Here is a 24376-nt window from a genome sequence, read left to right on the forward strand (position 1 = left end):
ACACTGGAGATTCGAGGCAGGGCATTTAGACAAGAAAAGAAAATAAAAGGCTGCTAGATGGAAAAAAAAAGTGAATTATCTCTTCAAATGACCCAGTTACACATTTTAAATATCCTGAAGAATTTACACACACAGATGCACACACACACACACACACACACACATTACTGCTAATAAGTGAATTTAGAATGGTTATAAGAAAGATTATCAATGTATAAAAACAGTTTTTTTCTATATTCTATCAATAAACTACATGAAGATAAAAATTAAAAGTAGTAGCAAAAAGAAGAAAATACTTAGGAAAAAATTTACCAAAAGCAACAGAAAACCTATACACTGAAAACTACAAATTGAGGAAAGAAATTAAAAGAAAATATAAATAAATGCAAACATTATGTAGTCAAGCACTTGAGGCCCACATATTTTTAAAATGGCAGTAATCTAAAAATTTGCCTACAGTTTAAAATGATCTCTATCAAAACTTCCCCTGCTCCTTTTGGAAGAAATTGGCAAGCTTGTCCTAAAAGCCACATGAGAATTGAAATGACACAGAATAGTCTGAACATTTTTTAAAAGAAGAACAAAGCTAGAGGACTCATTCCACCTAATTTTAAAACTTAATACGAACTCACAATAACCAAGACTCTGTGACATTGGAATAAAGATAGGCATATAGGTTGATAAAATAATTGAGGCCAGAAATTAACTCATATATGTATGGTCAATTGATTTCCAACAAATGTGCAATGAGAATTCAAGAGGAAATAATAGTTTTTTAAAAGAAATATGCTGGGACAACTAAATATCAACATGTAAAAGAGTGAATTTAGACTCCTATCTCTCACATAATACAAAAAAATTAAATCAAAATAGATAAAAGACTTAACTGTAAGAGCTAAAACTTTAAAACTCTTTGAAGAAAAATACAAAAATAAATGTTCCTGACTTTGAGTTTACTAACAAAAGAAAAAATAGATTAATTGGGCTTTTTTCAAAATTAAGAAGCCCCTTTTTCTTTTCAATAACAGTGTTAAGAAGGTAAAAAAATCCAGAGAATGGGAGAAAATATTTGCAAATCATATATATGATATGTATCTAGCATTCAGAATATAAAAAGAACCCTTACAATTCAACAATAAAAGATGAATAATTAAAAATGGGCTTAGGATTAAGATATTATTTCAATGTAGATAAACAAATGGCCAACAGCACACAAAAAGATGCTGAACACTAGTCATTATTAGAAAAATGCAAATCAAAACCACAGTGAGATACTACTCCCTATAAATCAGAATGCATATAATAAAAAAATGGAAAATTGAAAATGTGGAGAAATTGAAATCCTTGTACTTTACTCATAGAACATAACATGGTACAGTCAATTGGAAAAAACATTTTGACAGTTTCTCAAAAAGTTAAACATAGAGTCACCATATGAATGAAGAATTCCACAGTTAGATATATAAAATGTGTATTTCCAAAAATATGTACGCAAAAGTCATTGCAACTTTATTCATGTTAGCTCAAAAGTGGAAACAAACCAAACGTCCATCAACTGATGAAGGGACAAACAAAATGGGTATATTCCTACAATGGACTATGATTTATCCATCAAAAGGAGTGATATAGTGATATGTGTTAAAACACTGATGTATCTTGAAAACTATATGTTGAGTGAAAGAAGCCAGACATAAAAGGGCACATATTGTGTGATTCCAATTATATGAAATGTCCAATATGGGCAAATGCGTAAAAAACAGAAAGTAGATTAGTAATTTCCAGAAACCGTGGGGAGGGGAGAAGAGGAAGTGACTGCTGCTAGTAGTTATGTGGTGAGGGTTTTTTTGTTTGTTTGTTTGTTTTCATTTTTTTTTTGAGATGAAAATATTCTGGAATCAGATAGTGGTAAGGGCTGTGAATATACTAATAACCTTTAGTTGGTGTATATTAAGAGTACATCCAGTGTGAATGTTTTCTCACTTGAATTGTATCTCAGTAAAAACATCAATGAGGATAGTGAAAAGAGACATCTATACTCTGGGCTCCTCTTGGTTTAAACAGACTTGTCAGCTCCATGCATTTCTCTATGCCCCCCTACTCTCTATGGAGCACCTACAGCGATTGTAGAATGGCCCTGCTACTCTCTTGGTGGCCTTAACTATGATCAACCCATCTAGACTCTAGGTGTCTCCCAGGAACTTATAGGAAAAAGGTACCATGAAGGCTTTAGTTCATATAAGAAGTCACATAAGCAACAGTGATTCCAAGAGAACAATGGCCAGAAACATATTGTTGTATTTGAAGCCTCCAGATGATGACTGGGCGTTTGCACATTGAAGTACCATCCTGGCTACTAGACACTCTTTCTCACATCCTGGAGTTCAAGATCAAGAAGATATTGGGAAAGAAGGCCTTCCCAGGAAAGTAACAGTGAATAGTGGGAGATGTGGAGAACTGGCACATGCTACTGTGGGACAATCAGCCCTCAGTAGCCCCAAGAGATATCAAGGGAACTGCTCAAGAGGAGAACTTTTCGATATAACTAGCTCAAGCCTCCCACCAGCCATAACTGAATCTGGCTGAAGAGCCAGAATAAAGTTCTAAAGGTCCCCAGACAAGAATTGACCTTTTAGTTGCTGGATTCCAGGAAGTGGTTTGATGAAAGAAAAGTAGGTATAAAACAGTTGTTTCCAAAAGGGGAGAAAGTAAACACACTAACAAAATAGAATTGTTAGGAAATATTGAGTTCCCAATAATAATGTATTGTGTGTTTCAAAGTAACTAAGAGAATAAAACTCAAATGTTTTGCCACAAAAAATGACAAGAAAGGTAAGAGATATGTTAATCAACTTGATTTGTTTATTCTACACGGCATGTATAGATACCAAGACAAAATATCACATTGTACCCAATAAATGTATATAATTATGATTCATTTGTTAAAATAACAAAAAAGTAATTTTTTAAAAAAGAACTCAAGCGGATACCACCAGCAAGTTTGTGATGTTATATATCTACAGCCATTCCCTGTGACTCCAGTGGATGTAGAAATAGAAAGGGATTAGGAGGTAATGACAAGCAAACGATTCTGATGGTAGACCAGGAATCAGTACTGTGTAGAGAGCGATGGGAGAGAAGGGAGCAGGGGACAGAGCTGTATTGGATTAAGAGTAGATTGGAGGCCACCTTGAAACAGTTGTTTTAGTGACTTATACTTGATGTCTGTTAAAAACAGATACTACACTTTCTATAGATGCTTGCACATTGATAAAATGATTTGGTTTACCTAGATGTCAGTACAATACACCATGCTTTCTCACACTTGATCTCCCAGTTTGTGTCTTTTTTGCTTGACACATACATGCTCAGCCAATATTCTGAAGCCCAATCATTTTGCTAAATAGTTAGGGGTCAAGGTGGCTTAAAATTTACGCCACACTTGAACAAAACTAACTCTCCTACAAAGGACTTCCTACTCTGGAAAGGTTCTGTGCATACCCTTAATTTTCTTTCCTGGCTATTCCAAGACGATCCCAATTTCCTCAACACTTATTTGACCTTTAAAGTAAAAGTTTCAGGTGCTTGATCCAATACGGTTGTTTCACTTTTAATATCCCCTTTCTTCATGTACCTAGTGAAATGCCTCTCCTTGGTTGGCAGATCCTACATGCGAGTTCCTGAAGGAGTTAATTCACTAACTTGAGATAATACTAGAATGACTAACAAAACAAGGAGAGTTTTTTGGAATTGAAAGAGGTTAGGTAATTTCCCACTGTAGAAATCAGCAGGCATAGCAGTTACCATTGGTACATGGCCTGGGATTAAGTGGATAGCGCATACATAAAGGAAAGTGAGACAGGCTGACAGCTGTCAGGAATGGACCCCAGGTACTTTGAAACAGAGAAAAGCATGAAGACAAATGGGCCATCTATGTCTTCTTGAAGATTGTCAGAACTAGATTCTACCAGAACTGCTTATGTTTTTGCTAGGTCAAATAGCAAATCACTCTTAGAACAATGACTGAAACTTATTTCATAATTAGTAGTCTCTTAAAGATGAAAAATGAGAACACATGGACACAGGGAGGGGAGTACTAAACACTGGGGTCTATTGGGGGGAAAAGGGGAGGGCCAGCAGGAGGGGGAGCTGGGGAGGGATAGCCTGGGGAGAAACGCCAAATGTGGGTGAAGGGGAGAAAGGAAGCAAAACGCACTGCTATGTGTGTACCTATGCAACTGTCTTGCATGTTCTGCACATGTACCCCAAAACCTAAAATGCAATAAAAAATTAAAAATAAAAGATTGTTCTTCTAGATTTTCTTTGGTAAAAAGAAAAGTCATTTTAATATAAATATAGATCAATCTGGGCAAATTAAAGAGCAGATTCTAGTTAAACACAGGACATATAAGGAAAAATATACTACTACTTTATTCAGTGGAAATATTCATTCATTCATTCATTCAGACAGAGACTCACTCTGTCTCCCAGACTGGAGTGCAGTGGCAGGATGATAGCTCACTGTAATCTCCAACTCCAGGACTCAAGCAATCATCCTACCCTTATCTGCTAAAGTAGCTGGGACTACAGGCATGAGCTGCAACACCAGGCTAATTTTTGTATTTTCTGTAGAGATGGGATCTCACTATGGTATCCAGGCTGGTCTCCAAGTCCTGGCCTCAAGCAATCCTCTTGCTTTGGCCTCCCAAAGTGCTTGAATTTCAGGCATCAGTCACCACCCCTGGCCTATTTTTAATTTTGTAAATCATGAAAATCCACTGGTGGCTAGGAAGTCAATTAATGGTTTAGAAAATTACAGCCTGGTGGCAACATCAACAATAAACGTTTATTTGTAAGTCTGTAGTTTATATGCTAAATAACAGTTGAATTCCAAGCCTCTCTCTCATTTGAAAGTAATTGGCAGCACTGTTGATAGTCTTAGCAATGAACCACAGGAGAAAGTTGTTTTTCTTAGCATGAATATAACATGTAAAAGAGTAAAAATGTCATTGGCTTTTCTACTGACATGCTTCCTCTGTACATGAAAAAGTAAATTTTCTTGTATTATATATCTGACTCTACATATGTGTGTATGGAATCATACATGAAAAATGTATTTTCCAGGTAATATACACAGTTTATTGTGATGCTATTTAAACAACCAAATGTTCTCTTGTTAAGAGCTGTCTAAATGACTGGAAATAATTGAGCTGACTTTTCTAAACCAGAATAGCTAAGCTCAAATTGATTATATTCATGCTCTGAAAATTCTGATTTGCTAGAATCCATTTACTGTAACAAATTGAAGAAACCTAGTTTTTAGGTCATATATTGTTTATGACAAAATTACATGGGAAATTTATACATTGGTTCTGTCTGATACATTATGGACATGTAATGTATCATTTTGTAGACAGAAATGTCAATCATGGTACTTTTGATAATAGAGTTAGTTGTATTTTTGTGGTTGTATATATTCTGACAGTATTAAGATATCCTGAAAATTATAAATTTAGTAACTTCAGCATTAGGCTAGATATACCCTTCAGCTGTCATGGAGACTCAGAGAAAGAGGGAAAAAGGCAAAACATATTTTTTAATGTTTTTATACTTTTCTCAGGGTCAAAATTATCAACATTATTTTTACTTTATGTACAGAATTTTCAAACATTAAATGTAACAGTAAGTTAAGATTAATAGATTGTGTGAAAATATTTTTATGTCATCCTTAGGACTAGTAAACAAAGGCTTCAGATTGTTGTAAAAATAATCCCCTTGTTCTGATGAATACACTCACGCACAGATGCATTTCCTTCTAGTCACCACCGCTAGCTGACCTTAGGAAACTCAAGTAATGACAAACTAAAATTAGCAACCACATGTCCTTTGCCTAAAGCAAGCCACAGCTAAATGATGAAAAACTAGAGACAGAGAGAAACTCATTCTAACCTGAAATTGTTCCTAGTAAGTCAGTTGTATATTTATTATAAGCATTAGGTTTTACTAATCTACAGTCTTATCAACAGAATCATAAGGCTCAAATAAACATTGAAAGATAAAAAAAAAATCTATATCCTTTTCTACAAGTGGGGCAATTTAGAATTGTTATGGACAGTTATAATGATAGGGAACTGGGAATATTGCCTGTGCTCCTTGAATGCAAATTTTCCTCTGTGCAAAGCTATAAATGAGTCAGTAATCAGTATAGCAAACTTCAAAGGCTCATGAAAAATATGAACCATGAGAGAAATGGTTGTATTCCTCATAAATATTTTAGGCCTTGTCCCTGTGTTGCCAGCTAAATGGGAAGCTCCAAAGTGGATTTTCTCTGACTCAAACCAGAAAACAGAATCCAGTAAAACTCAATGAAAAGCCAAGTTTCAGGTCTATTGCTGTTTCATTGATTTGTTTTGTAAGCTTCCACTTTTCTTTTATAGAAACCAATTTTAAAATTTAGCTTTTTAATAGAAAACCATGTTGGCCATATGCCCCTTAATTTGCTGTTTCATTTTGTTTTGTACTTGCCTTACATTTTACCATTTTAAAAAAATGATTCACCTGTTTTGCTTTTACACCAGTTTATAATGATATCATTAATAGTAATAGAAGTGTTCACAGAAATAACGTGTATCACCATCGCTTTGTGTGTCACACTCTCTGCTAAAGTCTTTAAGTCACTGGTTCCAAACTGTGAACCTTAAAATCACCTGGGGAGTTTTGAAAGATCCGAAAGCCTGAGTTTCACTTGATAACAATGAAACAAAATGCACAGGGGATGGAAGCCAGACATCAGTATTTTTTGGAAACTACCTTTTTAGCCCACAGAAACCTTTGAAATAATATAATTATGGTGGCTGTCCATGGGAGTTAAGCCTTGTCTGGTAAGCTAGCATTGGCTCCAAGCTCCATTGTTTACGAGCTCTGCCACATTCAGCGCTACTTTATTTCACTGTGTCTCTGGTTTTTTTATTTGTAAAATGAGAAAAATAATTAGCCGCTACCTTAGAGTGTTGAAAGGAGGTTTATTTAATGCAGATAAACTTCTAAAATGACCGTAGTTATTACTCAATCCCCATTCAGTAAGTGAAAAGAAGCAAGCAGAGGAAGTTGAGCAGCTTGCTAAAATGTGCACAAAGGTTCCACAAAGCCTGAAAGAATACAGTCCAGGCATGTGTAGTTTAGTTGGCGGTTAGTTCTGCAAACGTAGGATTCTCAATTCCTTGATTTGGGTAAAGTAGTGTACCCCAGGACGGCAGCTGAAAGTTGGTAAAAACACCCAAGGGCCTGTAGCTGTATAGGATCTAGCTTCAGTGCCTTCTACCAGTTGTCTGTGGGGCTACCTACTTGTTCCTTGCTTCTTGTAAAGACAAATCAGCCACATAGATTTAAATTACAAGCATTCAGGAAATATGATTCATTTGATTAACTAGACCTTAATCCTGCCTATCCCTGTGAAGAATGAACACTAATTATAAAGTCTGTGTCATTTTTGTGTTACGTTCACTGTGGCATATTAGTGTCTTCAGTTTTCAAATACATAAGGAAAATTAACTTCCTTGGATATAAGACTGCAAGGAAGGTGTCATTTATTTCTAAGAGTGCAGAATCACTAGAACAGTTTTTTTTTTTTTAATTTTAATTCTAATTGCTGGTCTTTATACTTTTTTCTTTTGTTCATGTTTCACGGACAGTGGCTGAAATTCCTGTGATGAAAGTCTAAGCCCTTTGACCTCATAAAAATTTGCAACATAACAGAAAGGCAGACAAATAAATAGAAGTAGGAGGCTTTAAAGTAAAAGTAGACATGGGATTTAATCCCAAGTTTTATCCGATTTCCAGAATTTTCTAGCCATGTGACCTGGCACAAGATTCTTAATTTCTCAAAGAAGGTTTCATCATATACAATGGAGATAATAAAATTTAACTCAGATGTTTGTTTGTCTTAGAGATTTAATAATATGATATAGTATAGTATTTTATTTAGCCCAGCACTAGAACATAATAAGATCTCAAAAATTAGTTGCCTTAGCTATTATGCCATAACTCAGTATGACAAACACGTAAATAGAAGAAATACTCAGGGTGCTAAGGAAGAACATGGGTGGAACCCCTAACACGAATGGCTATTAAAGCTTCATGAAGACATGGCAGTCATTGATTCAGAGTCTGATTTAAAGATATTGTATGAGGTCTTTTTAAGCCAGCTTGCTGAAGTATGCCTTTAATTATGAAGACAACTACGATTTCGACTTCTGTTTATTTTCCTGGTATTGAACAGCTGTTGTCAAATCACCTATAACACCTTTGACCCACTGTGACCTCATATGCCTCTTTATAACCAAAGGGAATGAAGAAACAGAAATAAAATGAAAACTATTATGAAATAATATATGACACTTATAAATCATACCTGAAGTTATTTGAGAAATTCCTCCTATAAGTTACCCTTGGAGTCATTTAGGGCATCATATTTGACTTTTCCGGGTTTACGTTTCATATATATTAAAATCCTGTCAGTACAGACTCTCTACAGCAAAGTTATTTTTCTTTACACCTAGGACTGTAAACAAAATAGCAGACCTTGCTTAAATGCTTTTAGGGTAGTCAAAGTGATGTACTTTAGAGAAAACCTCTCAGGAGAGTTTTACCTTTCCCACATAAAGGTCATAGTGCTTGATTGTTTTACCCATGAAGCCCATTTTAATTTCATCTTTATACTTATTCATTTATAGTTATTTAAATTGTCAACTGTCATCTAGTACTTATTTCTCAAGTCACTTTTCTTGCATTCCCACAGAGTTTTAGTTCTGTGAGCTCTTGGAAATCGTGTCTTCACACATGTACACAATGTATAATCAAATTATATAATTAGCATGTTCGTCACTGCAAACATTTATTATTTCTTTGTGGTGAGAACATTCAAAATATTCCTCTAGCTATCTTATAATTACTATATACTATTGATAACTATAGTTATCAATTCATAAATATGTAAAATTATGTGTCAATCAAAAATAAACTGAAACTGAAAAAATTACTTCTCAGTCTATGGTCCTTTCAAATTTTCATAACACATCTATCTGTTCCCTAAACTGATTTTACAATTGAAATATTATTGTCAACATTAGCTCAATTGAGACTTTCAGTGTTTAAATTCAGTGAGAGGTGTGTATAGAAAGGTTTAAAAAGTTATAAACTGCCATATTTATATTTTACAACTATTTCTGACATTTTTTTTCCAAATTATTTAGAAGTTAGAAAATGCTGGATTATTTAAGAAGTCTGAATCAGTCTTATTATGCGTCATATAAACATTCATATTAAGTAACATCAAGAAATTAATGAATGGCTTCCCCTCCAGAAATAATGGAAGTCCACATTGGGGGATAGCTATCATCCCATTTCAGATGTTGGCTCATTAACAGCTTCATATTCTATCATTTTCTGTCATCTCTCTGTAAGAAATTATATTCCTATAAGATCAAAATTTCACTTCACTAGAGGAAAGCTTTTTTTTTTTTTTTTTTCCCCTGTCAGGGTATAGAAGCTGTTAATTTCTATGATTAGTGAAATCTACGTAAGGCTTTTGTTAGCAAAATTAGAACCAGGAATAGGCAGAGCTGCAATGGGAAACCTAGAAGCTATCGCTGCCATCTTTTGGCACTCAAAACAGTATAAACAAAGAAAGAGAATTACAGGCAAGTTGAAGAGGGCAGGCAGCTGTCTCTCTAATGTATTATTCGATTCCTGGAATACAGAACAGTGTCTAGCACATAGTAAGTGAACAACAAATATTTGCTAAAACAAGATAAAGAATCCAACTTAATGCAAAATGAGAAATATAATTTTATAAATAATGTCTGTTGTGATTTTTCTGTAGAATAAACACTAAATGTATACTTAGGACTTTGGTTTTCCTTTTAATGACATGTTTTGCCATGTAGTCCATGCCCACCTCTCCTAATGAGTCTTGTATGATTCTCCCCAGGCCCAAACAACTCGAGGCAAACTCATTTTATTCCTGGTCATCAAAAACCTAAACTCTTGCCTGCCTCAAGGTCTTTGCACGTAATATTCTCTCTACTTTGAAAGCTCTTCCCCAGCTCTTCACATGGCTGACCTTTTCTCATCCTTTCCTCTTAGCTCCAAATCATCTCCTCAAAAACACCTTCCTCTACTGAGCATGTCAAGTGCCGCCCAATGACCCCCAATTTCCAATACACCCAGCATATCACCTTGACTGTTTGCTTTGTAATCTTTTTTACAATCCTACAAAATATTGTTGAATTTATTTATTTACTTACTTTGTCACTCTCCATTTTAGAAGTTAGCCTCTATGACAGCAAGAAATATTTTTTTTTCTTTTTTTCTTTTTTTTTGAGAAGTAGTTTCGCTCTTGTTACCCAGGCTGGAGTGCAATGGCGCGATCTCGGCTCACTGCAACCTCCGCCTCCTGGGTTCAGGCAATTCTCCTGCCTCAGCCTCCCGAGTAGCTGGGATTACAGGCACGCGCCACCATGCCCAGCTAATCTTTTGTATTTTTAGTAGAGACGGGGTTTCACCATGTTGACCAGGATGGTCTCGATCTCGTGACCTCGTGATCCACCCGCCTCGGCCTCCCAAAGTGCTGGGATTACAGGCTTGAGCCACCGCGCCCGGCCACGAAATATTTATCTTATTCACCGTGGTCTCTTCAGCACCAGAAACCCCATTATGCACTTCACTAATTTAATGTTAACATTCGTACTCATTTATTTTCATATTTAATGTACACCTTTAATTTTTTAACTACATTCTCGTAGTTCTTTTTCAGTTTTCTCTTTAAAGTTTACAGGGAAAAAGCTTAACTCAGTGAATCACTAATCACCTGGTTGTAATAAACGTAATGAGAGGAAAAGATGTTTGCCTTGTGAGGCTGTGACTTTGTGAATCCAGGTACCACAGTGGGTGTTACGCCGCTATAAACGCCGTCAACTATTAGATTAGATTTCTAACTATTCAATGCAAACTTAAGAATAAAGGATTTTTTAAAATTGGGGAAATGATGAAGAAGTCTTCAAATACACATATTTAGAATCTTATAGAAAAAGAAATCGGAAGTATTTATTTTTATTAAAATGCATAGTGTCATGGAAATTGAAGAACTTAACTAAAATTACAAGCAGTCATAAGCCTCTTAACCCAGAAATCTGCCATTTCGTTATTAGGTAGCTTCGAGAAGTTTCAAAGAAAAGTAATTTAGAGCTTCCATTGGTTCTGTGCATCAGAATCTTGAATCAGTATCTGTAGTGGCTTTTGCACTGTTGAATAGAATACTAATAATTCAGTATAAAATTACTAGATGAGGTAAAGTCAGCCATACTTATTCACTGTGATATAGGGATTAAGAATATTTTAGTCAAATGCCAGATAATTGTCTCCAATATGATTATAAAACATACTTTGGGGCCGGGCGCGGTGGCTCAAGCCTGTAATCCCAGCACTTTGGGAGGCCAAGGCGGGTGAATCACGAGGTCAAAAGATCGAGACAATCCTGGTCAACATGGTGAAACCCCGTCTCTACTAAAGATACAAAAAAAAAAAAAAATTAGCTGGGCATGGTGGCGTGTGCCTGTAATCCCAGCTACTCAGGAGGCTGAGGCAGGAGAATTGCCTGAACCCAGGAGGCGGAGGTTGCGGTGAGCCGAGATGGCGCCATTGCCCTCCAGCCTGGGTCACAAGAGTGAAACTCCGTCTCAAAAAAAAAAAAGAAAAAGTAAAAGAGACTGGACACAGTGTAGCATTTAGTTTAAAATCTACATAGAACTAGTTAATCTGTTAATAGGTAGTAGAATATTTAGTTTCTTGACACTCCATCACAAGTGAAGTAAAACAATTCCATGCTGTGAAGGCATATATATGTATGTGTTTATATACAATGTTTGCTGTTCATATGAGTTTATGTATACATATGCATATAGAGAGTTGTATATGTGTATGTAGTATGTATTTCTATCATCTATCTACATATGTGTATAGTAAAACATCTATATGGATGTGAACACATTTTCTAAACCTTACTAAGACCCTTTTTACTCAGTAACTGTCCTGGTTTATATAAATAAAAATAATTTGGCAATAAAATATCAAGTTATTTATTAAACATAATAAAGCAAAGAAAAATAACATAATACACCTGCTGTGTCTTTTTAAGTTTTCTTTTTCTCTAGTGAGAAGACAACTGAAGTTTCAGTGTGAATTAATGCAAAAATAATGTATTCAGGAATTGGCAGGAAGAATGTTGGCTGACAGAGGAGGACAGGCTAGAAGGTCTTTCCCCATCTTTCTTGCCTTATCAGAAAATGTCGGTGTCTCCCCTGTGGGAGGCCTATCAGAATACAGACACGTGTTCCCAGAGAATTCTTGGGTAGTAGCAACACTTTTCTCAGTAAATTTTTTAAAGCAATATTCTAACAGCAGGATTCCTTCCAATAACATAGCCTTGGGGCAGGAAAAGCTGGAGCATTTGCAGCTGTTCAATACCTCAGATTTCCTGTGAAGCCTGGTTTGCAAATAAAATTGCATTTTTTTTCCCTTCAGCTTAGGGCCCTCAAATTTTAGCATGCAGCAACGTGACCTGGGAAACATATTAAAGTCACAGATTCCTGGGTTCCATACCTAATTTTTTTTTTTTTTTTTTTTTTGAGATGGAGTCTCTGTCACCCAGGCTGGAGTGCAATGGCGGGATCTTGGCTCACTGCAACCTCTGCCTCTTGGGTTCAAGCAATTCTCCTGCCTCAGCCTTCCAAGTAGCTGGGATTTCAGGTACCCATCACCACACCCTGTTAATTTTTGTATTTTCAGTAGAGACAGGGTTTCACCATCTTGGCCAGGCTGGTCTCAAACTCCTGACCTCAGCATACCTGATATTTTTTATCCTGCCAATAACACCATGATAAATGGATTACTATATGTCTTTGATAGATAAGGAAATTGATATTCATAGAAATGTCCCAAAACATTAAGCAAAAGATCTGGGGAGTACACAAACTGTGCTTTCAATTCACTCACTAATTGCTATCAAAGAAAACTATAAATATACATAAATTGTATTTAACTCAGATTTCATTTTAATCTGTTACTCTGCACCCTAATTCCTATTTCAATTTGTACTTTTCCCCATATTGTTTATTTGGAAAGTCTTATTTTTATTTAATACATTTCATTTCTTTTTACTCCACAAAGACTGTTCCACCTATCACTTCTAGACCCACTGAAATCCCCATTCTCCTTTTATTTAAGATTTACCCATATTGGGCACAGAAATTGTAATCCCATGAAAGAACATACCAAGACAGTAAAAGAATGAGCTGCTGATGATAGAATTTCACTGGGGAAGTTGTTTTGCAGCCTGTAATTCCTTCAAAGCACTGAGAATAATAGAATATGTGTATGTATTTGTTAGTTCCAATCTACAACTTAGGAGTGGTGAGTGCACATAATTGAGAATACCTATTTCGGGGGTTGTTAGTTGCCTCCATACTCCACAGGCGTACCTTGGATATGTAGCTATGTTTTTCTTAGATCAGCAATGCATGGTTTATTAACTAGTGCTGTTGATGTTGGAAATGTTTTTTCTTCATGAGATACTGGCATTCAAGCTATGAGGAATAGTTAAAACTAATATTGTAGAGAAAATTTTATGGTTCTTGAGTAAACAGGCCACCAGGAAACAGAAACTCCAATATCAGAGAGGCATTTGAAAGTGGATTCAGAAACAGTTCTCTGTCTGGCCATTAACCCAGTTGATTCTTTTGTTCTGAAATCCTCCATATTGTTAGTACAATTTACCTTTAGGACTTTTGATTTTCCTATGGTAAACTTTTCATAAGATGTATTATTAAAGTACTAGAAAGGACAATGAGGTGAGGCTTCTTTAAAATTACAAAGCAGATTACATGACTCTCAATGCCTACTGAATAACAATTGTTTCTGTGTATATATAATGTGCATATGCTGTATGTATATAAACTTGCTTCATTGCAACCTTGAAATGAGATGGTAAGCAGGAGATATAGAGCATTTATAGAGGTTACAGATGTTTACTAAAATGAAATATAAACCCACAAAAGACTACTAATCATCATGTACAGCAAAATTGGCATGCATTACTTCACAAAATAATAGATATGTGTTGGTTTGAAAAAAATCAATTTTTAAATGTTCTTAAAGGAAGGTATGACCAGATTGAGCACACTGGACAAGAAAAGATGTAATAACCACATTTTCTAGTTTTTGTATTTAATGCTTTGATATCCTGGGACCTTTCTGACCCTGCAAAGACTGTCCCTCCTAGGGTTAGTTAAGTTCTAGGTATAGCAAAAGACTTTCTTACAAGTGCACTTTTCATAGACAAACCAATCAATTCAGAGCCTATATCCCCAATCACTTCCTTTATCAGACGCACAGGATGCTTATCCTCTGGCCCACTCTCTACCTGCCTTAATCGTTAATTCCCAGGCCAGATATCAGACCACTAGGAACTGTTCCTGTGTCCCAAAGCCCACTGAAATTATTTAAACTAACCAGTCCTAAACCTGCTTACCTTACTTTGCTTCTTCCTTCCCATAGAATCTAGCCCACTTTACCCTCACTTGCTTCACCTCTTGACCAACTCTGGTATTTCCCCATGTGACCCTGCATGATGTGCTGTGCCTGTTTCTAGGGATCTGTGAGTATGGAACCTTCTTCCTTCATGACAATGGCTTCTGTGTCTGTGTGCCTTACCATACCTACTTAAGACAAATCTCAGGCACCCTTACCACAAAAGAAGTTAGAATATTGCTGTTTCAAATAGAAAGGATTAAACAAAATGAGCTAGAAAGAAAATGAAATCTCAATACCATAGGAAAGAATAGGCCTTACGTTGTGACAGTGTTGATGGGGTTTTGACTCCAAGAGGGTCATCTGATGAGAAGGGGAGGCTGGTAGAATTGACTTGAGATGAATTTTCATAGCTGAGACCACACAGTTTTAACTTAGATTTTTAATTTCAGTTGTCTTAATGGTAGTTGGCAGAGGGCAGGGTGGAGGTATAATTTTAAGATATAAAATGTATGGAATGTGCCTATATTTAAGCAACTTTCAACTTGCTACTATTTCTCCATAATCCTTTAATTTTTCAGTAAAGTTCTGTGAGTAATAAATATTGAGATTTTCCATGATCCACAAAATTGAGGATTCAAGTCAAGGTTATCTAAATCTCTGCCCTCAGGGAACTATCATGATGTCTAGTTTAGAGGAATAATGTTAATCATGTATTTCCTCCTTTTTTCCTTTACAAATGCACCTGGTATATAAAACAATGCCAACCTGGAAATTAACATGAGCAAAGCATGTGGAATACACAAAGTTAGAAAAATCCTACTCATCTCCAGTTAACTGAAAAAAATCATTCTTTTAAACTTTGAGTTAAAATACTTTTTGAACCCTATTAATACACACAAAGAAGTATTATCTACTAAATAGAATTTAATTTATATTAGAAAATGTTATAATTTATATTGAAAAGCTGATAATAAAAAATATCCAAAATTCATCAGCTAAATCTCAATACAGTATCTATAGACTCAAATGTTATGAAAACTGTAAAGAAAATTCATCTAACATTTTAACAAAAACAGAACATGTAATAATTTTTTAAAATACGCTGATTAGACTTACTCCCTTGATATTTGGTTTTCATTCTTAAAAAATAAATAACTGTTTTCTAAGAGACTCAGAGATCAAAATATTAACAGTAATTGATTATGCATCACTTGCTCTCTGCTGAACAATTAACTGCACTGAATCTATGTAGAGAAGAGAAGGTAACTTGGCATTTTCAAGTAAAGTGTTAATCAAATAGGACAAATTTGGAGGAGGGCCATTTCAGTGTAATTGCTTATAAAAAGTTTATTTATTCAAATTAGGGCTTTTACTGATGTCCCCTAACAAGCTGTTAATTCACTGATTGGCAAACATTTACTGAGTGCCTACTTTATGCTAAACATCGAGGAATAAATACAAATATGACAAACTTTCTGCCCTCTAGATGCTCATAGCATAGAGTGATGATCGATATGTAAGTAAAGAGAGGTACACTATCCACGGTAAGTGTGATTATAGAGTTATAGTTGAATACAGGGCAAGTTGAAATACAAGAAGTACCAACAATTGTCTAGAGGAAAGGGAGAAGTTATATGAGAACTCAGTAGAAAGAAATTTGGCAAGAGCAAAGGAAAGAAGATAAGATGGAAAAAAAGAAATGGAATGGTGAAGATACACAGCATAAAGAGCAGTGTCTTGCGAGCACTGCCATTCATCCCATGGGCAGAAGCACAAACATGACGTTTTGCCTGTGTGTTTGCTATGCCCATGAAATTCACGTGCCATGCAAACAACATAATGAATTTAGGCAAACAACCCCTGAAGTTTGACTATTGTCATTTCAAAAAAATAACGATCTTTGGATCATGAAGAAAAAGTCCTATTAAACACCTATGACCATTTTTTAATGAAATTTACAAATGATGCATTAACACAATTATGCCCACTCCAAGGACGATGACTTCTCAAGTTTAAATATAAGCTTGTAAATAAGCCACAATATAGGACTAAAAGTGAAAGACTAAGGAAAATGACAACTTGCTCCGTGTTGTCTCTAGACAACTGATGCATGGTGCAATCTCCCAGCATCTTCATTAGTGAGCTAAAAGAGGATGTAAGTAACACCACACTAATGATATTCACAGATGATAACAGACTGGAAACTGTCTTTCTGACACCACTGTTGACTGTGAAGTCACAACAGGGAGACAAAATAGCTTGTAAATATTGGTAGACAAATAAAGTGGGAAAAAGCATTGAGATTTAGGTAACAAAAGGAGCAATTGAACAATCTGGAGAGGAAGAACTAGTTACATAGAAAACAGCAATGCCAAGTTTTAGTAATACACAAAACAAGAAAACAAACCAAACCAATTCTAAGTACAAAGTACTTAGACTTCTTCTTAATATATACAAACACTCATAAATATATGTGTAGCTGTGTGTGTGTGTGTGTGTGTGTGTGTGCGCGTGCACGACTCAGTCGTTAACAATACATCAAAGAAGTTATGGCATCAAGAACACTGACAAATGGAAGACGATCCAAGGAGCTAACCGCTTATGACCTGGAGGGTAAAAAATACATCAAATTCCCTGAAGAATGCGAAGACTTGGGAAGTAAAGAATTCATTGAAACACTCTACAATTGATAAAATAAAAAAAGAGATGAGCAGGCGCTTTTGGGGAAAAGTCTTAACAGAAGCATGTTTTAAAATGAAAGATTACAAATACCTGTTTACACATTTAACCTGTACCTAGAAGATCTTCAGAGTATACATTGTTGAACAAAATGCTGACTTGAGAGTACCGCCTTCAAGGAATATGAAAGCTAATTTGATGGGAATATTTTAGAAATATTAAATTTAAAGGCCGAGGCGGGTGGATCACTAGGTCAAGAGATCGAGACCATCCTGGTCAACATGGTGAAACCCCGTCTCTACTAAAAATACAAAAAATTAGCTGGGCATGGTGGTGCACGCCTGTAATCCCAGCTACTCGGGAGGCTGAGGCAGGAGAATTGCCTGAACCCAGGAGGCAGAGGTTGCGGTGAGCCGAGATCGCGCCATTGCACTCCAGCCTGGGTAACAAGAGCGAAACTCCGTCTCAAAAAAAATAAATTAATTAAATAAATTAAAAAAAAAAAAAAAAAAAAAGGGAAATCCAAAGTAGCGAAAGGCAGCCTGTGAGTCGGGACTCAGGAAATCCTGCAAGTCAGAGGTATTAAGCTAAGCACAAGCCTGTTGGAAGAATTTTTTACAGGCAGATTTGGAAAGATGGGGGCCATTGATGCTGTTAGAAGCACTTGTTTTTTAGTATTTGTTATGCTTTGTGATCCCTGGGTAATCTAAAGGAAGGCAAAGAGAGTCTGAATAAAATTGATATATTGCAGTCCTTCGGAACTCCAAACACCGTGTAAGAAACATACAATACAATGCCTTAAGTTTCACATGTAACCAAATGTATACAGCCACAGGAAATATTTGTCTCCTCTTAAAATTCATTGTCTTTTCCCAATTGTAATCTCTTAAAAAAACAGAATAATAATCCATATGGCTAAATCAGATAAATATCTTTTGCACTCAAACTTGAATTCTTGATTAAGAAAAATCTGTCAATCTCTTGAAATTATTTACATTTTATGATCATCTGTTCATAATACGGACGCAGGCTGTATTAGAGAGCTGGCGCTTAACTCCTTGTCCTATACATAACTAGAATTAAAAAATCTGAGATGAGCATGCCAACCAAGAGAAAAATGAAGCAATCATGGGCAAAGGCGGTGCACACAGACCCAGAGTTACTTTGGAGCAGGTTAACAGTGATGAATCTTGGGGCAGCTGGAACGCCACGTGCTTTCATCAGCCCCTGTCCTTGTTCGGCACCATAGAATATGGCTTCAGTTCTATCTAGAGCCACCCTAGCAAGTATTTCAAGAAAATAAGAAAATAAATTTAAAAAGAAACACTTCATGGATACACATACCATACTGGGGAGAAAGCCTAACTCAGTGAATAGGTGTGATGGTTAATATTGTGTCAACTTGATTGGATTGAAGGATTCGAAGTATTTATTGTTCCTGAGTGTGTCTGTGAGGGTGTTGCCAAAGGAGATTAACTATTGAGTCAGTGGACTGGGAGGGGCAGACTCTCACCCTCAATCTGGGTGGACACCACGTAATCAGCTGCCAGTGTGACTAGAATAAAACAAGTGGAAGAACATGGAAGGACTTGTCTTGCTGACTCTTTCAGTCTTCATCTTTCTCCTGTGCTGGATGCTTCCTGACCTTGAACATCAGATTCCAAGTTCTTCAGCTTTTGATCTCTTAGATTTAAACCAGTGGTTTGCCAGGGGCTTTGGGGACACAGACTGAAGGCTGCACTGTTGGCTTCCCTACTTTTAAGATTTTGAAACTCGGACTGGCTTCCCTTCTCCTCAGCTGGCAGACACCTATTGTGGGACTTCACCTTGTGATTGTGTGAGTTAATACTCCTTAATACGTTTTCAGTTTTCCTTCATATATACAACTATCCTATTAGTTCTGTCCCTGTAGAGGACCCTGATTCATACGGTAGGTTATACTAAGCGGATTAGCAGGAAGAGGAACACGTGGAGACAGCAGCCATTTGGTAGGTAGCACTGAAAGTCAGAGTAAGAACTTAATTTTATGGACCAGGGAAAGAACTGAACATGCCTGAGAAATAAAGTCATAGAAACAGAAAAAGACATTAGGAAGTTTGTCTGGTAGGAATGTGCAGGATGGATTTTTGAGGGAAAGGCAAGAGAAAAGATCGATTTGGCACTTGTATCAAGTAGGCTGGAATTTCCCCAAGACTGAGCCATGAAACCCTAGTGGGCTGAGAGTCGGTCACTACTGCCATCAGGGTGGAATTAATCCAGCTTTTGCAGGGAAGTGGATTATATGCAAATTAGGAAGTCTTCTTTAATAAATAGAACACAAAACCCTGAATGAAAAATTACCCACGTAAAGGGCCACCAAAATTAAGCTTCTGCCTCTGATGGCAGTATTATATAATCAGGACCTTTGTAAACTATATTTTAGTTTATAAATGGGAAGTTTTTTAATGCTTAAGGTTTTCTGCCCCAAATTCTTATCTTCTAGTCTTCCAGATACAGCCAGTTAAATAAACAGAGGTTAATGACTATAAGTCACAGTTGTTCCTCCTTATCCAGGGGGATTATTTTCTGAAGCTCCTAGTGGATGCCTGAGACTGCAGATAGTACAAATCCCTATATACACTATGCTTTTTTTATATACTTATATATCAATGACAAAGTTCAATTAATAAATTGGGCACAGTAAGAGACTAATAGTAACATAATGAAATAGAATTATAGCAATATACTGTAATAAAGTTTCATAAATGGGATATTGATGTATCTCTAAATATCTTATTGTACTTTACTTACTTTTCTTCTTGTGATGAAGACAGGATGAACTCAAATGGTGCATACTGTAAAGAACAAACACAATTTAAAGTGTATGAATTATTTATTTGTGGAATTTTCTATTTAATATTTGTGAACCACAATAGACCACAAGTAACTGAAACTGCAGAAAGGGAAACCATGAATAATGGGAAAGACAATAATTTGATCAAAGCATTCATAGTTTACTCTCTTAAGAAGTTTTGATTGGAAATAAAGAACATCTGAATTCATTCAACACATGTATTAAGGTCTTATGATTTTTACAGACATTCTATTAAGTCCTTGTAATGTTACTGTGAAAAATAAATACAGAGAGTGCCCAGGATCTATTTAGTTCAACTTAGACATGTTAAGTGGGAGGGAAATTGCTAATTTTTGAGGCAGTTCTTTATTTATTGACTCTGTTCAATGTGTATAGAATATTTTATTTATTAATACCATCAACTATTTCTACTATGGAGCACCTTTTATTTTATAGACTAAAACCATTATTTATAAGCATTTTAAAAATTCAGGTGCAAGTTTAGCTGTAGAAAAAGAAACAACAAAAAGAACCTGAAGACAAGCTATTCCAGTGAGAGAAGCTAGATATCACATATGGCAGAGCAGAGGTAAAAAGTCTAAAGAAGCAACAGAAAAACAGCATTAGTAATTTGAGATTAAAACCAGATTTTGCATTGTTCTTAACAATTGATTGACAACATGAGAACAGAAAAATATATTGAGAATAAAGACAGATATTCAGGCTGGCAAATCTGATGAGGAGAATAACTCCTTTAAGGTCAAAAGTTATACAGTATATATGATGAGTACACAGAACCCAAAAAATGGGAAAGAAATGTTTCATAGCTATAACACTCGCTTATTTTGTACACAGACTAAAATAAAATTATTGCCAGATCTAAAAAATAAATGTTTGAAAAGGAGTCCCTCCTCCAAAAGAAAATACTTGGGATAATTTAGATGATTTATTTTTATGATATTAAAGTGCAATTTATTTCTAAACAGAGGAATCATAAATATGTTCCGTGGTACTTGTAATAATTTTGTATAGTTCGAATAAACCAGTGAAGATACTGGTAATGACTCAAACACCAAAAGATGTTAACCAGTGTTTTTCAACATTTGTTCATATTTCCCTCCTAAAGATACTTTCAAAACATACTTTTCTTAATCACCTCCACTTCCAAATGAAATTCTAATTCCATAGACATATTGCATATCTTCTTAGGTACTGTTGCTCTTTGTGAGGGACACAAATCATTGTAATACCCAGGAATTGTTCTCCTCCCCCATAACCAATTTTCTTTCTTTTGGGGCAAAATTACCACCATGAAAACTACATGATTAACAACACATCATATTTTAAGTCATTTATAAACTTATGGGGAAAAATCAACCTGTCCATTTATCCATAAATCACTGCCATTGTGTATATTATCTCAAGAATGAATTCAGAAATATTTTATTTTCCTTTTTTACTTTTGCCCTATGATAGTCTAAAAGTCATTTAGATCATGGATGCTGACATGCTCACACTTGTATCTCTAGCACCTATCTCAGGGTCTGCAACAGATGGTGCCTACAAAAGATCTAATGAATGATTTATTTATGGTGGACCAGGGAAGGCTGCTCTATGTTTCTCACCTACCATTTCTAGAAGGGGCTGCATCACATCTGTAATGTGCTTACCACATCTGGATCTAGCTCTGTGAATAAATTTCTGCTTAAAGTGAAATAAGCATTTATTTCTTTGCTTTTGAATCTGATCACTGCAGAAGTAAAATCTATTTTCTGAATTTCTATTCCTGGAGAAGTTGCAGCTAAATATGGAATAATGATGTTAATCAGAAAGAGCTAAGCCTTACAGCTATCTGTTTCTAGTATGCTATTTGGCCTCAAGGAAATTATGTAAGTTTTTTTCTGTCTCAATTGTCTCATCTCTAAAATGAGGTTAGTAAAATATACTACCAGTTGTTTGAATTTCCTCTCTAGAAACTGCAGTAGAATTGATCGGGAATTGCTCCACTATGTGAATGCAAGAAGAAGTCACCTGGGGTTATCTGCAGTGGTTATCTGGAAAAAGAAGTGCCATTGCAGAAGTTATGTCTAACCTAAGACAGTATTAAAGGATAAAAACCTTTAATAGAAGAAGTCATTTTTTTTCCCCAGTAACCATTCTCAGGTGCTTTTTTTTTCCCCAGAAAGTTTCCCACACTTTTCTGAGAAAGAGTGTGGGGCAGGGGGTGGGGAGAGAGAGAGAGAGAGAAATCCAAAATGTCAGAAACCAGGTAAAGTTCAGAAACAGAATGAAATAGAACAGGGAATAATGAACAGAGTCAGAGGAGTCAGAACAAAGCAAGGAAGGAAGGAAGGAAAGAGGAGTCAGAGCTTTATACGTGGCCTGGAGAAGCACACACAGGGTCTACCAAGAACAGGAATAACCCACCTTCAAGTCACTGAGAAGTCATATCACCACATGCTTTTATATTGTATTTCCAGTATGAAAATCCTTTTATGTAAATTCCATTTTAAGGAAGGTAGGAAATGGAGGAAGGATGGAGGGAAGGAAGGAAGGAAGGAAGGAAGGAAGGAAGGAAGGAAGGAAGGAAGGAAGGAAGGAAGGAGGGAAGGAGGGAAGGAAGGGGGGAGGGAGGGAGGGAGGAAGGGAGGGAGGGCAACAGGCAGGCCAGAGGGAGGGAGGAAAGGAAACTATTTCTATGAATAAGACTACATACACAAGTTCACTTTTACAGGGTGCCTGCCTTGTCACATCCAGTGGACTTGTCTTGTTCCAGGCACAAAATACGTAGATACTTCACCTAACAGCTTAAAGACAAAATGTTAATCTTATGTGAAGAAAATATTAATGAAATTGTACATAGAATTATGGTTTTCTTATAATCCTGAGGTCTTTATGAGATGAAGACAATCAGCTTCTCTACTCAGGTATCATAGAAGTAATTTCTTGTTAGCTAAGAGAGTCAGAAAGGTAGAAAAGGATGCATGAATGATTATAATCTGTAATAAAACCAGTCTTTTAGGAAGACTGTGATTAAAATATATATATATTGACTGGGAAACCATTAATCATAATGCAGACTATTATATTATAGAGAAGGAATAAAAACATCACAGCTATCTAGTAGAAATACAAGATGTTAAACTACTTGTCAGTAGCTGAACAGTTCAGCCAAAGCAGAAGTAAAGAGAAAGAAAACAAGTAAAGAATATGAGCAGAATTATTTAAAAAGTTTTATTTATTTAAATCCAAAAATATGGGCAACCAAGAATATTGTAGGAAATTAACCAGAGTCAAATATTCATTACACCCCCCTGCTCTGACATGGAAGTCTGCCCTTACAGGTAATGGGAGAATGGGCAGTGAAATAATAAGGGAAGAGTCAAGAAAAAAAAATCAATTAAGGAAACTTCAACCATGTTTAAAGGAACTAAATTTCAGTAAGAGGTATAGCTGGTTGGACCTTAGAGAATGGTCCAGAGAAGTGTTTGGTAGAAATCGTGTTTCAGAAAATGATGTTATATTGGGGATGAGTGCCATTTCAATACAAAGTAACTTCTAGTTTCTATTGACCTATTGTTTTCCCCTCCTACTGTAGTCAAGTCAATGCAGATATTAAATCATGTATTCACATATCCACATTATCTCTTCCACTCTTCTCGTATGGCAGAAATCTGGAAAGGATCATGGACTGAAGAAATGTGGAAGCTTGTTCACCAGATATGAGCCTGGTTCTGAGGAATCTAGGAAGCAGATCTATTGCTCACACATTCCCCTTAAGATTATCCTGGTTAAGCTCATTCAGAAATGGACTAGATCAAGAGATCAGAAAAGAGACAAAAGCATCTCTAAGATTTTCATTTAAGTTTATTCGGAGAAACAAGACTCCATTAGTTTGTTCTCATGCTGCTAATAAAAACATGCCCAAGACTGGGTAATTTATAAAGGAAAGAGGTTGAACCCACTCATGGTTCCACATGGCTGGGGAGGCCTCACAATCTTAGTGGAAGAGCAAGGGACGTCTTTCATGGCAGCAGGCAAGAGAGAGCTTGTGCAGGGGAACTCCTCTTTATAAAACCATGAGATCTCATGAGACTTACTTACTACCAGGAGAACAGTACACAAAATGGCCGCCCCCATGATTCATTTACCTCCCACTGGACCCCTATCATGACACGTGGGAATTGTGGGGGCTACAATTCAAGATGAGATTTGGGTGAGGACACAGCAAAACCATATAAAAGATCGTTAGGATGTGTGTGTGTGTGTGTGTGTGTGTGT

The 24376-nt window shown here is 36.0% G+C and overlaps 1 protein-coding gene across 2 annotated transcripts in view; it reads right to left on the reverse strand.

Annotated features, from left to right (window-relative positions):
• Positions 1–24376, reverse strand: part of LOC118145584 (uncharacterized) — a 440827-nt gene that overhangs the window by 98880 nt on the left and 317571 nt on the right. For both annotated transcript variants that reach the window (XM_078339361.1, XM_078339362.1), the window contains exon 7: positions 20053–20096. In XM_078339361.1, coding sequence (XP_078195487.1) covers positions 20053–20096 — 44 coding nt within the window. The remainder of the gene's footprint in view (positions 1–20052; positions 20097–24376) is intronic.

This window comes from Callithrix jacchus, chromosome 10, assembly GCF_049354715.1.
Source record: "Callithrix jacchus isolate 240 chromosome 10, calJac240_pri, whole genome shotgun sequence".
Lineage (NCBI taxonomy): Eukaryota > Metazoa > Chordata > Mammalia > Primates > Cebidae > Callithrix > Callithrix jacchus.